The 17,123-nt window shown below is 40.0% G+C and overlaps 1 protein-coding gene across 2 annotated transcripts in view; it reads right to left on the bottom strand.

The window, feature by feature from the left end:
- SCAPER (S-phase cyclin A associated protein in the ER) overlaps positions 1–17,123 on the bottom strand; it is a 140,858-nt gene that overhangs the window by 103,229 nt on the left and 20,506 nt on the right. For both annotated transcript variants that reach the window (XM_036389682.2, XM_036389684.2), the window contains exons 6-13: positions 12,809–12,909; positions 12,244–12,360; positions 10,190–10,350; positions 3,876–4,138; positions 3,237–3,455; positions 1,472–1,642; positions 1,022–1,097; positions 93–210 (exon numbers count right to left, since the gene is read on the bottom strand). In XM_036389682.2, coding sequence (XP_036245575.1) covers positions 93–210; positions 1,022–1,097; positions 1,472–1,642; positions 3,237–3,455; positions 3,876–4,138; positions 10,190–10,350; positions 12,244–12,360; positions 12,809–12,909 — 1,226 coding nt within the window. The remainder of the gene's footprint in view (positions 1–92; positions 211–1,021; positions 1,098–1,471; positions 1,643–3,236; positions 3,456–3,875; positions 4,139–10,189; positions 10,351–12,243; positions 12,361–12,808; positions 12,910–17,123) is intronic.

Here is a 17,123-nt window from a genome sequence, read left to right as displayed (position 1 = left end):
CAAGCAGAGCAGATTTTTGAAGAGTTTCCAGCAGCCATGAGTTAGGCTGCCTGTTTTCCCTGGCTGAGCCAGGCAGGCTCCAAGGGCAGCACCTCTTGCGTGAGGGTGAGGAGAGTTTCTCGTGCATGTGGATGCCGTGGCCGGGGGGACGCGCGGGCTCCTCCTCCACTCGGTCTCCCCAGGAGTTGCTCTGGCGCCACGACTCACGAGCTGCACAGGTACAAACAAAGGTGGGGTGTCACAGACATGGTTTAGGAAAAATCCTTTCCTTAGGATTTTTTCTCCTGAGGCCTCAGAAATGAAATGTAAACAATGATTATCTGCTGTGTGGAATGCAACAGGTGCATCTGTGATTGGTGTCCCGTGGTTGTTTTTAATTAATGGCCAATCACAGCCCAGCTGTCTCAGACTCTCTGGTCAGTCACAAGATTTCATTATCATTCCATTCTTTTCCTTTCCTTGCTAGCCTTCTGATGAAATCCATTCTTCTATTCTTTTAGTATAGTTTTAATATAATATTTATCATAAAATAATAAATCAGCCTTCTGAAACATGGAGTCAGATCCTCATCTCTTCCCTCGTCCTGGGACCCCTCCGAACACCACCACAGTGGGGATAATGTAAACACACTTTTCTACAAGAAATGCCAATAATAAGGATTAGTCTCTCTAGTTCTCTCTCAGATGGGTTTCCTTGGGCCAGGGTGCAAATACAGACTGAAGCATCTTTAATACCTGTCCTTTTTTAATGCTTAATGATTTTATTACACTTTTATCCAGATGATAATATAAATCTGGATTAAAAATCATAAAATCCTAATAGAGAGATGCAGAAAGAGAACTGAAAAACAATGAGACACAGAGACAGTCTGAACACAAAGTCCATCTTTCCTCAGGAAACAACAGAGAAGATAACATTATTTGGAATGTGTTGGGCAAACTTCTTAATTGGCCATGAATAAAACAGGCATTTTTCTAAATTTTAGATTTCCATGTAAGCACAGTAATATACAAAAATTTACCTTCATAATCTGCCAGAACATCATTCCAGTCCATAGACAAGCCACAGAAGGATATGCTTCCATTGCCCATATTAGCCTGAAATTTAATATGAACCAGAGAGTAAAAACATAAACTTTAACTCACAGGTGCACACACATTAAAAATGAAGACTTTTGCTTCATCTACTCTTCCACAGCAGCAATGAATGTAAGAAATGTCAGCTCCCCCTGTTTTGCACCCAGAAATCAGCAGCAGGACACTGACTGTAAGCTCAGAGGGCTCTGCACCACTCAGCAGCACAGTGCTGCTGACTTTAGTAAGACTAAATATCCCTCAGTATGGGACAATTATTACATGGCACATGTCAAACAGGTTACTGGAATGCCAAAAAAAACACTAAAAATTCTATATTCATTCTCCACTGACAACACAGCTTTAACAGGGTACAGTACAATGAACTGGACACTCACAGAGAAGTCACTGTCATTGTCAGTCTCGATGTTAATGTCATTGTTCTCCTCTGCCTCAATCTCTCTGGTTAACTGCTCCTCCTCTGCAATAGCACTGGCAATGGCTTCTTCATTGGCCTTCTCCAGCCGATCTGCCAACTCCTCCTTCTTAGCCAGGACTTCTGCCATGGACTGGAGCAAACATGACACCAGAAAAATAACCAAAATCAGTAGCAGGCACAAAAAGGAGGATTCTACATAGTTAACATGAATTCTATGGTATTTTGTTCAACTTCTCTTTACTTACAGTTTTTTTTTTATTGATATATTTTGTCAAAGTAGCTGAAAATACAAACCCCACTAAAAAGTGCTAGCAACTACTAATTCACTTAGTAACTACATGGAACACAAAATTAATTATTCACATAATTTAAAAACTCTTCTGCCAACCCTGTCATTAAAAGCACAAAGACAGTTCTCCTGCAATTACTGCTTTAAATACTTACTCTTAGGGACTAAGCAAGGCATACTCTGAGACATGAGTGCATGCCATGCTGTCACCTCTACAAAAGTAACCATGCCCCAAAGTATTATTTAAAGATGGACATTATCTGCATGAACTGTATCTGGAAATTTCACCATAGTTAATATAATGGAATCTCAGGCTGTACTTGATTTCCAACATGAATGAGAAAAGAGTGGGGCAAAAATGTAAGCCTGGAGATGCTGATTGTGTTTCCTTCTTTAGTGTCCAGCATTAACCAGACCACTTCCACTCCAGTACCAGACAGTGCACCACAATACACAAACTGGGGTTTAAAGCAGGCTAATCTGGGGCAGTAAAACCCTTCCAAGAGACACAGATCCCACCAACCTGGCAGCATCCTGAACTGCTAAGAACTAAGCATCTCAAACAATGTTAGTGGCTGAGATGCTTGAAATCTGTTCTAAAAGCAAAAAGGTACTTGGCTTGGAAATTACCTAGCAGGACTCCAGTTTGCAAAAGTTTAAGGGAAAGTGATTTACAGGAAAGCTTCTGCAAATCAGAATTTTAATCTAGTTTCTGACAAAACAAAACCAAACCGAAATGAACACAACCCCCTAAAAACCCAAAACAAAGCACCTGAAAGTATAACCTGGGTTTTATGTAACATTACTGTAACTCTCCACTCAGAGAATCCCAGTGAAGCAGACACACCCTGAGACCTGCAGAATTCTCTGGACAGGAAATGATATTCTTTTTGGGAAACCAGATAAAAACAGAAAACTGACTTCATGCTTTTTGCTTTAAGAATGGCATTCCTCCAAATTGCTTGTTGTAAAGGAAGACCCAGCAGAGCAGCTCAGCAAGACTTAAAAGGCAGAGGTCTGACTCTGTTTCTAACAGAATTTTGATATCCCATGTGTTTCCAGTTTGAATGATGAGCAAAACTGAAGTAAGACTTTAATGAGAGCGTGACTTAAAATGACTGCTAGTGGAAGGAAATGAAAAATTAGCACAAACATTATTAAAATAAGTAATGAGAGAAAAGATCTATTTATTCCAAGTAACACACTTCTATCTTTCTAGTTTAAGTTCTGAAACTTTACCAGAATTAAATTTTACAAGAAAAGTATCTGTGCAACAATTTATTTTTCCTACAGTAGGTACCTCATAGATTTTTCTACAGTTTTTACATAAGGCTAACAGCAAACACTGTGCAACACAGACTGAGAAAATTAAGGCTTAGATTTATTATTCACTCACAAATCCTATGAGGTTTCTTACCAATCTGGCAGCACTCACATTTGAAATATCTGCAGGATCCATTTCAGTTTCAGATTTAGCTTTTTCTGTTTGATGCCAGTCTGCACAGCCAGTGCTCTGGGGGGAAGCCTCATTCATCTGCAGAGTTTTTGAACTGCAGTCAGTGCTGCTGAGAACTGGAGGCATCTCAGGAGCTGGTTCTAAGGAATCCCCTTGCAATGCTGTGCCAGTGCTCCCATTGGCTTCCGAGGCTGGGAACTAACAAGAGGCATTTGCAAAATTAACAAAATGGAACATACTGATTTTTAAAGTCAGAGTCAAATTTGAAGGAAATAACTGGCAACAACAGTGAGTGATGCAAATAACTTCACTTATTTCAGGTGCTCATTACCTTGCAAAAGTTGGATCTTTCTACCTGAAATGTATGTATGAGATGTGTTGAATGCTGACTTGCTGGAAAACATGGAAAAGCTGTCCACAGCACCATAATTTTAATTAGCCCACTTAAGCTGACATCCTACTGCATTCCCATAAATGTAACTGAAATAACCATTATTTGAACAGCCTTTCCCGATCTGGTAAGTTCACAAAAGCTCTAGCAAACACCACTTTAGAAAATGCTCTGAAGAAAAGTTGCAAGATTTAAGGTTAGAAAACAGTTCAAAATGATGGACTGACCTGAGTCTTCTCAGTAAGGGGACCCTCAGAGTGATGCAAAGGATCCTTCTGTACCAGCTCTGTGCTTTCAGATGCAGCACTGCCAGTGACTGAGCTCCCATGCTTGTTTTCTGCTGGTGGTGAAATGACATTTTCTTTGTCACTGTCACCTCTGGACTTGAGTGATTCTGCAGCTGCAGGAGCTTTTGCTGCCAGAGCAGTGGAGCGAGATCGAACGGGCCTCCCACGCTGCACCGTCTCCCAGCCCTCTGCGTCCTTCCGATCTACGGGAGAAAAACACCCCCACCCTCAGACAGGAACACTTCTAAACAAAGCACTAGAAACAACTGCTTTGTTACAGTATTACACAAGCTGTGGGAGAAAGATGCTCTCTCTAAAAATCAATACCAAAAAAATCAATGAGATATTCTTCAGCAAAGCTTTTTACTTGAAGGAATGCTATTGGTATTACAGACACAGACAACTCCATTCACGGGACACGTTCTGTTACTGCAGAGTGAAGCAGCTCAGGCACAAAAAGGTGTGGGAAATGGCAAGGTGTACCTAAGCTTGCCATGTGTTTCCTTGCTATTTCATGAGATGGTAAAGCACAACAAAGCAACAGCATCTGCTCTTCTCTGCAGCAACAGTAACGTTAGAGGCCTTTTGTGGAAGTGCAAGTACAGACAAAATAGCACAACTTAGCATGGAAGGCAGAAATGTGGCTCACTATCCTTACTATTCTGCCAGTGCTTTCTTTACATCTTTTTCTATTTGTTTCACTCTGGTAACAAAAATATACTAACTGGTGTCAGCTTTTAGAAAATTGCTTTTCCTGGATTCCAGGAAATAGCAAAATATTGCTAGACTACGACTGCAAGCTAAAGGAGAAAATAGAAAAGCAGTTTTCTTCAATTACTTTGATTTCTATATAGCTGTTACATACAACTTTCTGATCAATATTTCTGATGTTGGTAAGTACTTGAAAACCATTTAAAGTTACATTTGTCTGCCTGAAGCATCAGGTCCCAGGTGTGACCAGATTTCAAGGTGAACTCCTTCTCCATACCTAACATTTTTGTGGCCAGCAATTAATAGCAGCATGTAATTTGCCACACATCTTGAAAGAACCATAAGTGATTTTTTGAAGCCTGACAGTACAACTCACAAGTGTGAAAGGTAAGCTCAGGCCTGTCTATTTGCTGAACAAAAAACTCAAGAACTAACTATGTATATATTGTCCAACATACTGGAAAAAGCTGCTTTCAAGATTGTTCACATGAAAAGAGGAGAAGGGTGTAGGAGATGATTTTTACCTGGAGGAGTAGAGATGCAAAAAATCCCAACACTGTTTTAAGGTAATAATCTAGAATAAAACTTGTATAAACAATTAATTCTCTGGGTGTTTCTAAAGCTTTTACTAACAAAGATAGTCATACAGCTCAGGCAGAAAGATCAGAGCTGGAGCTCAAACGTTAAAGTTTAACACATGACCTGGATTAAACAGCCTTTAGGTGCACTTGAACTGCTGTCCAACAGCAGCAGTAACCAGAAAACTGGAAATGAGCCAAACCCAGAACTGATGGCACGTTTATCCTTCGCTGCCCTTGGCATCCAGCATTTTACAAACACTGCTATTAACTGTGAGGTGCTTTTAACATCTCAGGATGAAACACAGCAGCCTGGCCCAACAGCTGGTGTAACTCCTGAGTTACCAGGGAATTTGACAGGACTGTAGTGGAATTTATCTTTGCTGAGCAGCTCATGCAACAGCTGGTTTTACATAACTATGTAACTGTTCACAAACCTCAATGATAGATACCAAAAAATAATTTGGTATTTTACTGTTGAGACAGTTTCAGTCTAGAAAAATTACTGTGTATTTTTAAGTAAACAAAATTCCCAAACTGTCAGAGTGAATATGGCTGATCTCTTCAGCTCACTGCTGGTACCAGAGTCTGCAAAAAGCCTTTCTGTGTTCCTTCTCCTCACGTGCATTTGCACACATTTCAGTGTGTCCCACTGACAAGAATAGCAGTCAAAAAAACACCAATTAAATTTTCCTTTACCACAGACTTCCCACTTGACCCCTGGAGGCAACTTTGGCCTTCTTTAATTTCTTCATCTTCATATAGAAAAAATATCATCTCCAGGACATGGTGATTGGAACATATTGCCCTCCCAGGGACAATCTTAACTGCAGCCATTCTCCAGGGAACAGGGTTTAATTCCCCAGGAATCACAACCAGATTTACTGCAGAAAGCTCCCAGCCTGTGCAGCACCTGGCTCTGCACCCTGTGGGACAAGGACTGCCCAGGCACTTTGTCTCCCACCCCATCCATTTTAGTAACCAATGGGACCACGAAGACTCTGCTGTATCTGGCTTAGGACCCAATCTGGCCAAGAAATTTCTCTGGCAAGTAACAGCAGAGATTGGTCTGAAGAACTGCTAAAATCAACCAAAAAACCACCACTGCTTTACTGCAGCAACTTTTGGGTTGCAAGTCTTTCTGCTTGTCATTTGCAAAACAAGATTGTTGAAACACTTCCCTGCTATTTGTTCTGAAAATTGAAGTCACCTTTTACATAAAAGCATCTTTTCTACATTAAAAGGATCAGAAGATACCCTTTTGTTGTATCTACTACCTAAACATAATTTTACTAACATCTAGATAATAAGATATATTAATCATATAAATGTATCTTAATAATCATACTAGTATCTTTTACTAATATCTACTAAAGCTTATTCTACCAAAAAAGAATATTCTTGCCTGTCTTGCCTAGTTGTTCTTTGTCTCGTGGCATATTTCTTAGTAGTCTAAAATGACAGAATGAATCAGAATAAAATTATTCAGAGCATAGAAAAACCATAATCACACTTACTAAAGTAAGAACAAATCTTTTCATGAAAGCCACACATGTTCAATTTTTAATTTGCATTTGTTCACTGTCAGATTCATATTTATTACCCAAGACTCAACCAAGCATTTTAACAGCACAGAAATACTTGCATTTGAAAGAATATTGTTTGGTGACTTCTTTAAAGACAAAGCAGTTTTTAATTCATGGATGTATTCAGACTCCTGACCTACCTGGAGCCAGTTTAACAGTGTGATGCCACCTGACAATTGCAGTGCACCAGAAGATTCTGTTCATTTTAATTCACCAAGCAGTTCAGGATTCAGTCACTTCCAGGCACGTTTTTAAATAAGAGTTTGCAAAGCTAATATGTTTATTGACATTAGATCACATCTAATGAGAGACAAAGTTAATACTCAGTGAGGCACCAATCTTCCTCCATGGTTTTTCCCTCTGTGTGGAATTCTTATAGCCCAGTAGCCATCTCCACAGCCTACATATCACATGCTGGGTTTGATTACTCCCAGAGCTTTGTGAATGAATAATTCATGTGCCTGCCCTGATCATTCTCTAGTTTCATGTGAACTTGGCTGTCCCTGCCTGCTCTTGTGTTACATGGATGTGACAAGCCTGTCTGTCATCCATCTGTCATCTCGGGGCCCTCCAGCCTCCAGGCTCTTGGCAAGTTGCTCCATCTGGAAGACCTGGCCAAGGAGCTCACTGGAAACACCACACACAGAAATCCAGGCACCTGTGTGCAAGCTCCTGGGGGTTCCACCTCAGGAGATGCACAGCACCTCTAAAAAATTTACTCACCAGTGACTTCCTGCCCAAACCCCCACATAAATAACTTCAGCCCCATCTGAGCCAAACCAGGACAGCTGCCTGAGAGGGCTGGACATCCTGCAAGGTCTCCAGTCTTAGGTACATTACAGAGGACATCTATTCACAGCTATGGACATGAGCAATTCATCCAAGAAAGACGATAATGATAGTAATAACAACAAAAACCAACCAGATTCAAGTATGGCAGCAGAAAAAAAAATTTAGTGCTTTTGAGAAGTTCACATGTTCTAGACTGTTCTTTGTCCTAAATCCTGTAATAACATTATTTTAATTGTAAGCACCTATTCCATTTCTAATACACACTCTAAACTTGTATAATTCATCTCACTTTTTACCACAAGCACCAGGGAATTCATGAACAGAAATTGCTCAGACAGTAAGAAGAGATTACATTTCATATTGTAAAAAACACTCAAGCATGAAAGACAATTTTTTAAAATTCATTAAAATATTGAGGGTAACAGTAAGTTTAATGAGGGAAATGAGATAAGATGATTGAACCTCATTTAATTATGCATTCAGAAAAAGAAAGATTAAAGAACTATATGGAAAAATAATGCATTTTCTTTCTCCCTAAGGGCTTACTTAGTTAAATTTGGAAATTGCATCAACCATGAAACAGATACAGTATCATACCACTCATCCTCATCAGAAAACCATTGTGAGACCTAATGATAACGTTGTTGGAAATCACTGGAGAAAAAGTGTCTGGGAAAATCCTGTGGCTGCAAGCCCCAGCTGGGCTCTGGGTGGGCAAGGGAGCATTACAAGAGGTAGGGGAACCCTTCCCCCAAGGCCCACATGTCCCAAACAGCTGTTTGGGGAGTGCATTAGCTGGGCAAGGGCAGAGCAGATACACGAGCCTCAGAGCTGCTCCAATAATGCATGTGAAGAGCCCCTGTGGCTCCCTTCACATAAACTCCACAGATTTTCTTCTGTTTTCATCAGTGGGGATAGTTGGATCTTACCAAAGTGATTCCACCTCCCACACACAGGACAACATGCTCCTACAGAGAACTTGATTTGTTAAAAACATAACAATTCAACCACCAGCAAATCACTGAAAAAATTCTCCAATGCTCAATGTCAGCAATTAGGGATTCCTAAGAATAAACAAAGTCTAGAGGAATGACTGTTGTTTCTTAAAATGAAATGTTTCAAATCTGGATTGCATCCTCCATTTGATTTGAAGATTCCTGAACACTTGTAGCCAGTACTACATGACCTAAGGGGCTTCTCTCTTTTTGGAGCTCATCAGCTGAAAGCAACATTCAATAAAACAGCGCACAAGACTGATTCTTCAGCCCTCTAAAAGCCTCTGAAAGTAACAAAGTATTTTGTTTTCCTCTTAGCCCCTTAAAATACATTATCCATATTGAAATACAGATCACTTTTATTCCCTGTGTAGATAACAACGTTCTCCCTATGCACAAGAACACCTAATAAAGGAATTTAGCAACAGCTTGGAGCCCTCTCACTCTATTATGAGCGACAACCACCAGAAAAAGCTTTTGTTACAAGCAACTTCAACCACTGGTTTATCTCAAAAGTGCAATTACACATCAACTACAGTGCTGAAAACTCAGCCACACAGCTCCTGCTCTCTAAGCAGCTCACTGCAACTGTACACAGGCAGCAGCCATGGATCCCCCTTGCAACCAGCACCCTTGGAGTATGGCTGTGATGGTTCTGCTCTGAGCAGAGGAACCCACTCCTGAACTCATTCAGAGTACATGCCAGACCCCTGGACAAGGTGTTCTACTTCCATGATATGCCACAAGTCTGCAAGTCACCATACAGAGCTTCTACTGCTCCTAGGTTGAAAATACAACTATCTTAAATTGATACATGCACTTCCTGAAACTTAAAAAAAAAAAAAAAGGCAGTAAAGGCAGTGAACTTTTAATTTTCTTTCAGAATATCCATTTCTACATCCTGCCTGATGGTTTTGCAGAAAGTCATCTGAGACCACACATGAAGAAAATAAATGAAAAAGAATGCATTTCTGAAGACAATCTCAGGGATCCAGTGCAAAGAAACTGATTTTATAAACCAAATGGTAGTTTTCTATGTCTGCAACTAAATCAATCTTTTCTAGAACAAAAGATCCTGAATCAAGCATTCTCCAAAGAGCATCTTTAGAAAACAAATTCATAACTAAATGTGGTAACTCTTGTCTTCCAAAAAAAGCATCAATTGTTACTTCAGCATAGTTCTAATAGCATGTTCTTCCAGGACACATAAAACTATCTTGAGCTCTTCCCAGATTCCTGGACATGCATTACTCTTTATATTGTTAAGCCATCCCAACTTGCAGTCAGTTCGATTGGCAGTTTGTGACCTAAGACCTTTTGCTTCTTAGGATGTTATAAACTGGTTTTAGCAGATCAAATTCTAGTTTGTGAAAATACAGCAGAATTTTATCTTCACATGAAAACCCACTTTTGGCTCAAACTTAACTATCGCAATAAAAGGCTGCATGAATCTTTTATCTCCACACTGAATTTAAACACTGTACTTTGCAAAACTAGGTTTAATTTTGCTTAGAACACAGATCATTACATTCTGAATTCACTTCATCCCACAGAGTTTGTGAAAATAACTGAGGCCACTGAAGGGGACTTGCCATTTTTCCGCAGCGCCTTCTGTGCAGGAGGTGCCAGGCAGGCTTGTGCTGTTGCCAGCTCAGGATTGGCAGCTTTAGTTCCATGGTTGGCTTTTACCTTATCGGCCCAACTTACTCCAGAGGGAGCCAGGCGTGTTGCAGAAATTGTCACTGCAGGGTTCCTAAATGAAAGTCACAGCTCTTTTTAGTGTCTGGTCAAGTAACAGAATGCTTTGTTAGAAAGCTTTATCAGAGTCTCAGAGACCATCAGAACAGTGCTGAACAGAACAACCTCTCCTTTGGCAAACTCTCCAGCTTGCAGCAATTTACACTGAAAAGTTGTGTAATTTGCTCAACTAATTGCTGTTTTTAATAAACAAGATTAAATTTAATTGTTGTAATACTAATTTCTGAAGGCATTAATGTTTTTGGCAACCAAAGCAATGCATCATAAATTCTACATACTAAGTCTTGACAAATACTCCTGTCATTTCAAGCCTGGCATTTGACCATTTAGTACTCCCAATTCCTTTTCATGAAAAATAATGAACAGATTTTCCTACTCATCTTCCACATAAGTGATTTTATTTATCACACCCTTCTTGTTAATCTCTTCTCCAAATTCATTTGGTTTTGCATCAATGTTGTTGGATACCTCTGATTGTCCCTGTTTCTAGTTTCTGTACTTTCCCTACTTTTTCTACACTGCCTTGGGGAAGATGTGAAGATGACTACAGGTATGAATCATGAATTTCTACAGAGCTACACCACTACCTGCTCTTCTATCCCCTATTCCTTTCCTAGTAACTCCTAGCATTCTGCCAAAAAATTCTGTAGCACCAAGTATGTCTCAGCCCTTATTTTCCATCCTATTTTCTCTCTCACACACAAAATATTGTAGCCCTATGGGGTTGCCTTGCTGTGAGACACACACTAAGAAAAAGATTTGCAAGTGTGAAGGACAGAAAACTCATCTTGCTGTTCCTTGCTCTAACACACAGTTTCTCATCATGTTCCTGTGATTGTGAATAAAACAGCTCCAGCAGCAATAGCAACAGGTTATTACAGCCAAATAAGGCTTGGCTGAAAGACTAATTGTGCTGAGCTGTTGTGTTCTAATAAAAATAAAAATAAAAGAGCATTGATTTCCACCAGATTCAAGTGTTTCATTTGAGTGCTTGTGCATATTTTCTCCTCACCACCAGGCATTTCAGCAGACACCTCTCAGGTATTGTCAGGTAAGAATCAACAGATTCACCTACACAGGGCCTACACCAAACACACTTTGTAGTATTTTTGTAGAAATACCTGATTTTCAGAGAGCTCAATCCTCAGAGGTGCTGACCAAACAGTGCAGTGTCACATCTCTGCTGAGGACAATGCAAGCACTCAGGAAACTGGGCAGTGTGTTCCTGAGATCCCAACAAACCTGAAGGTTGTTGTTTTTCAGCACATGCTCTGAGAAAGATTTCAACTGCACACATCTGTGCTCTCCAGACTGAGACAGAGCCAGGCAGTGCTGCTCTAAATCTATGCACATTTTTGTTGGACTGCTTTCAGACAGTTTCATTTCAACAAGTAAAAGATGCTTTACTGTAGTATACAACATGCTCTACATTTGAACTAGTATCAGTTTTGCCACTCATCATCAGAACCATCATAATCTCACTTTACACTCACTCTTTCTGACCTATATTCACTTGTGCTCATTCAGCTGGCCATTCACATTGCATGCACTGGCCATTTTAAAATCCAGTTACAGACATTCTGACCTTTGTTTTGTAGAGAGAAGAGAGTACTAAACAGATCACATGAAATACACTGACAGTATTTTATCTTCAGGTCTTTGTAATGACCAGTAATTAAATGTATTACAAAGTCAGGAAAAAGTAAGTCCTTGATAGGATTTTCCTTTAGAGATCATGGGCTCTTTTTAGGAATGCAAAAAATTGCTTATATGATTTAATAACAAGAAAACAATAGATTGGTTACTACAGAAAAATAGTGCATTCATGAGCTTTGCTTCAAATTAATCTTTATTTTAGCTTCAATAAACTTCTTAGTTGGTTTCATACCCAAAATTTAAACTCCTTCGAGCATTTGATGTCACACTAATCCTGTCTGTGGAGGGGCTTGGGATCACATGGCGTCCTGGAGACATTTTCTTTACTTCCCAAGCCAGGGAAGTTGGTCTGCAAACCCAGGAAAGAAAAGTTTAAAAGTACAATTCACAATAACTCTTCCTTTATCATCTTAAAGCAAAGCTAGAACCAACAAATGCTCAGTATAGTAACAAATCCTGCTGAATTGAATCATTCATCTTAGCAATTGTTTCTACACTAACTACAAACCCTATCAGCCAGACCCATATCCAAAATAATGTCTCTTCTCAAGATTACAATGTTTATTTCAAATTCCAGTATAGAGCAAAGCATCAAACCAACCATTCAAAAGGAAAAGATGAGGGAAGGACTGAAACATCCTCTACTTCTAAGTGACAGTGACAATGCACATAAAATGTCCTCACACCCACTTTGTCCAAAAGGAAAATTGGTTCTATTTGCTGAAGCTCTGCTAGAAAATGAAGTTTACTGTGAACTTTACTCTCACTGTAGATTAAAAAAATATAAATGTAATTACCTGCTTTGAGCATCAGCTTTTTCTAGCTTCTCCTGTAGTTGTATCCAATCAATCAATGCTTTGAAGTCCCTTACATAGTTATCAAGCATCATCAGGACTTCCTGAAAAGCAACCATCACATCAATCTTTCTATTTAAAAACAATCCCCCACCCCAATAAAGGACCTGAAAAGAAAGAAGGACATTTACTATTTAGCTTTCTCATTAAAAATGAACCCAGGAAAACCCCTGAAAACAAGAAGGCACAGATAATTAAGATTTTTACGTGAACAATCATTAAAACATTTATCCTAAAAAAAAAGGTGCACATTCTTCAAGGTCTGTGTCAGCATCAATGTATAAGGACAAAAGAGCAAAATTTGCAGGAAAATAATTCTTAACACACATAAGGACACCTGTTTCATTATTTATGCCCCTTTTTCAGTCAGTTATCTTCTGAAATATGCTGAACATACATCACCAAGAAAGCAAAACTGCATAAAACCTAACAGGCCTGTGGAAAACTAAAAATATCACAGTTAATCTGTTTGTGAAGTAAAAGCAGACAAAACTACACAAAGGCAGCAGCATCAGAACCTAGGTGGGATTAAAACCGACACTGTCAGAAACTATGTGGGCATGCTGGGGATTTACTCAGAATATGCAAAACCTTGATGAAGCAGTTTGAATCTGGAACCACATGTTGGTCTCCAACAAATAAAATGAACTGTTACAAAAGGACACATCAATTAACTTCACACTACACCAGGAAGAAAATCACAGACAAAATGGCAGTGGCTGAAGAGACTTGTTTCTGATTAAAACAACCTGAACTTTGAGAAATTTTGACTGTGTCTACTGATGCCCAGTTGGCACAAATGTGTGAGTGTGGTGCCTATGGTATGGTCAGATTACATCCAGAAACAAGGAAAAATTCAAGGTAAATTGCCTCTACTCAGTTAATGGCACCAGTTTTTCAGTGCAAGGCAGAGCAAAACATACTATCATGGAACTCTCACTTGTGTTACCTGGGCAAACTACAGCCATCTGCTGCCACTGGCAGGGAAAGGAGCAATTCTTTATATTCCACACATGAACTCAAAAATCATTGACTGAACATGACAAAACACAGACCTAAGGCACCTCCTCAGCAAAGCTGAATATCACCAACACAGCACATGAATGGCCCTCTCAGGGACAGAGTGTGAGCTCATGGCAGTCAGAGAGAGCAGCTTTCATAACTACTCTATCCCAGACAAGAAAAATGTGTCCTGTACTCTGTGGTGACAACGTGCTGAAAAGAATCAAAATCCACGAATGAAGCTTCAATATGAAACTTCAATGAGCTTCACATGCAGAATGTAAAGTACAGACATAATTTTATGGTATAAGGAAAAACACTAATGACAAAATGCTGCTGTTTCACAAGTTCTTTACTATGCCAAAGTCAGTCCTGCTGGTAATAAGACAGATTTTCTGCTCAAAGTGAGTAATTATTACTTAGAAATTTTGGGAACAATTACAAATAAGAAGGTATTGGTTCTTAAGTGTATAACTACAAATTTTAACAGCAAAACCTTTGACACCGAAACCAATAAAAACACTCTCCTACAGTCCAGGTAACTAATGCACATTTTTGCAATATCAATCCCATACATATTTACTTTTAATTGTCCATCTAACAGAAAAAAGGCCTCTAACATATGAAAAATGTTTTTTCATATAAAATCATATGGATTAATATTCATTTTGTTTAACGTTGAAATTCAGCTTCAGTTTTGACATGAGCATCCTTTTAACTACTCCTTATGACACACACATAGCATATGCTGGTTGCTGTAAGGGAAAGGCACCAGAGTCAGACACCAGGGAGGGAAATCAAACAGAATCCCACTGCTGATGCAGAAGTTCCTCTTTGTTTTGAAATATTCCCCAAAAATGCTAACAGAAATCTTTCTTACAAAGCAGTTGGTTTACAGCACCAAAATAATTAAGTAAAGTCTGCTACAAGAAATGAACAACTCAAGTGTCTCAACCAGTTCTCTTTTTTTGTTCCACTAATAAAATTGCAGCTTTCTAATCCAATTCATGTCCATTTAGGTTAGCCCATGCTAAGTTGTGCTGACTGTGACTAACAATGAGAGCATAGAAACCAAAATTTAATTCTGAATAATTTATTTTTCAAGTCAGCCACTTACATATTCCTCAGGAAGGAAAAAAAAAAGAATTAACGTGAATATGAGTTATATTTCTGAAGTTAGCTAGCACAGGAAAAACCCACAATAAATGGTTTAACCTATTTTAAGGAATGTTTAGCTCCACACTATCAGAAATGATCAGAGCAGACCCATGCAGCTGTAACCCGAGCCATGTTTTATGAACAAGGGAATACAAACAAGACAAGCAGCTGGAGCGGCCCCACACTCACTGATGCACATCTCTCTCCCTAAAGCCATGAGGGCCATTTTGTCAAGCAGGATGGAGCAGAACAAAAGTGGCTCAGAAAGCGCCGTTGCAGGCATGCAGATAACTCCATATAGATGTCCAGCTAAAATTACCAATTAGCTCCCCGATGGGCTGCAGCGGCTTCGATTGGTGTGCGAGGGAGCCGCGGCTGGCGCGGGGCAGGCGGGCCGGCGCCGTCCCTTTGTCCTGTGACACAGGATCCCGCCGGGGCCCCGAGCCAGCCCCGCTACCTGCGGCACTCCCTCAGCCCTGCCGAGCCAGGCAAAGCTGCACCACCCGAGAAGCTGCTGACAAAAAGGAACCTCCGCGGGCCGCTGTGCTGCGGCCGCACTGGAGTCAGAACCGTTCCATAGCTCATGATTTCTCAAGGTCACATCCATCCTGGACGGTTTTTAAAGACAGTTTGAGCTGAGTAGAAAGCAATACTGCTGAAAACAACCCTTCAAGGAAAATCAGCGACATGAGACTCAAACCAGACACAATGTAACTCCTGTTACCTTCTCTCTGTTCTCATCAGTTCTCTGATCACCAGTTCTGCATGTTTCTTTTTTGTTTTCCCTTCTTTTCTCCAGCTTTAATTGATCACTCTGCTTGCCATGTATTTATCTCAAAGTAGGACCTCTAGTCTCTTCAACAGGGTGATTGTCGGGACCCAGGGCATCCCTCTGGCTGTCCTGAGCAGCCAAGACCCCAGCCAGGGGGCTCAGAGACCCTGGCACAAAGCCCAAAACACCTGTGGGTTTGATTATGACCCGTGGAGCAAATCACCAACCTTAGATGAAGATCTGCAAGCCACAACAGTTTAGGTAGAGTAATAGTGAAGTTATCATGGGGTGGAAAAGCAGATTTTGGGGTTTTTGGTATGGGGGTTCAGGAGGCAAGATGGAGGGATCTGAGTGTGTCCAGCCTTTCTCCTTCTTCTTCTTAGCCTCCATCTTCTGCTGTGATGTTGGCACTTTTGGATTGGTTTAGAGTAGAAGCTCACTGTCTAACATAGGTGATGGGTATTGGAAAGTGAACTGTAAACATTGTACACGTAGTTTTTAGTATAAAAGATAACACCAGCCCTGGGGGCAGGCAGAGTGCCTGGACTGTCTTGCTGAGCTGACCTCAGCAGGAGAAAGAATTTTATAGATAAGAAACAATGAACACCCTTGAGACTGAGAAATGAAGAGCCCTGACTCCTTCTTCGACCGCCGGGCCGGGCAAAGAGACTTTCTAACGTATCCCAGGGTCACTGTGAGCAGCTGGAGACCCTGACAGGTGATCCTATAAATGACTTTGTAACCAACAAAGATCTTCAAGAGTAGCTGCTACATGGGAACAATCCTCAGTCAGGTCTCAGGCCCTAGATAGGCCCATTGAAATCCCATTTTACAGAATGGAAGTGCACTTCAGAAAGCCCTCAACCACTTTGAAATGTCCTTTCATGCATTTATTCTCCATTCTCAAAAAAGGAAGAGGCAAGCAGGGAAGTACCAAAGACTGTAGGATTTTAAGGTTAGTCCAACCCAAAATAGTAGCACATGAATCAGGGAAATTAATTCAGTCACCACATTTGTACTTTAGCTTATTAGCCAAGCTAGAAATATGGGTTCTATTTTACAAACCATGGCTACTATCACTATTGCACTTTATGCTGTTTCATTATCTATACTGAATATTTTAGTTATGTTTTTACCAAAATAAACTCCAAAATAAGCTTTTACCAAAATAAACTCTTTTTTATACTGGAGCATGCTTTTAGCACACAAACGAAGTTCCTTCCTTCTTTTTTAAATGTATGTTTTCAAGGTTAACTGGGTGTTTCAGTAATTTGACACAAAAATTGCTTCCAAAAATTCCTTGTAGCCTTTTCATACAGTTGAATT

The sequence above is a fragment of the Molothrus ater genome, chromosome 13 (genome assembly GCF_012460135.2).
Source record: "Molothrus ater isolate BHLD 08-10-18 breed brown headed cowbird chromosome 13, BPBGC_Mater_1.1, whole genome shotgun sequence".
In the NCBI taxonomy this organism is placed as follows: Eukaryota; Metazoa; Chordata; class Aves; order Passeriformes; family Icteridae; genus Molothrus; species Molothrus ater.
Note: the sequence above shows the minus strand (reverse complement) of the source record. Positions and strands in the feature narration are given on the sequence as shown.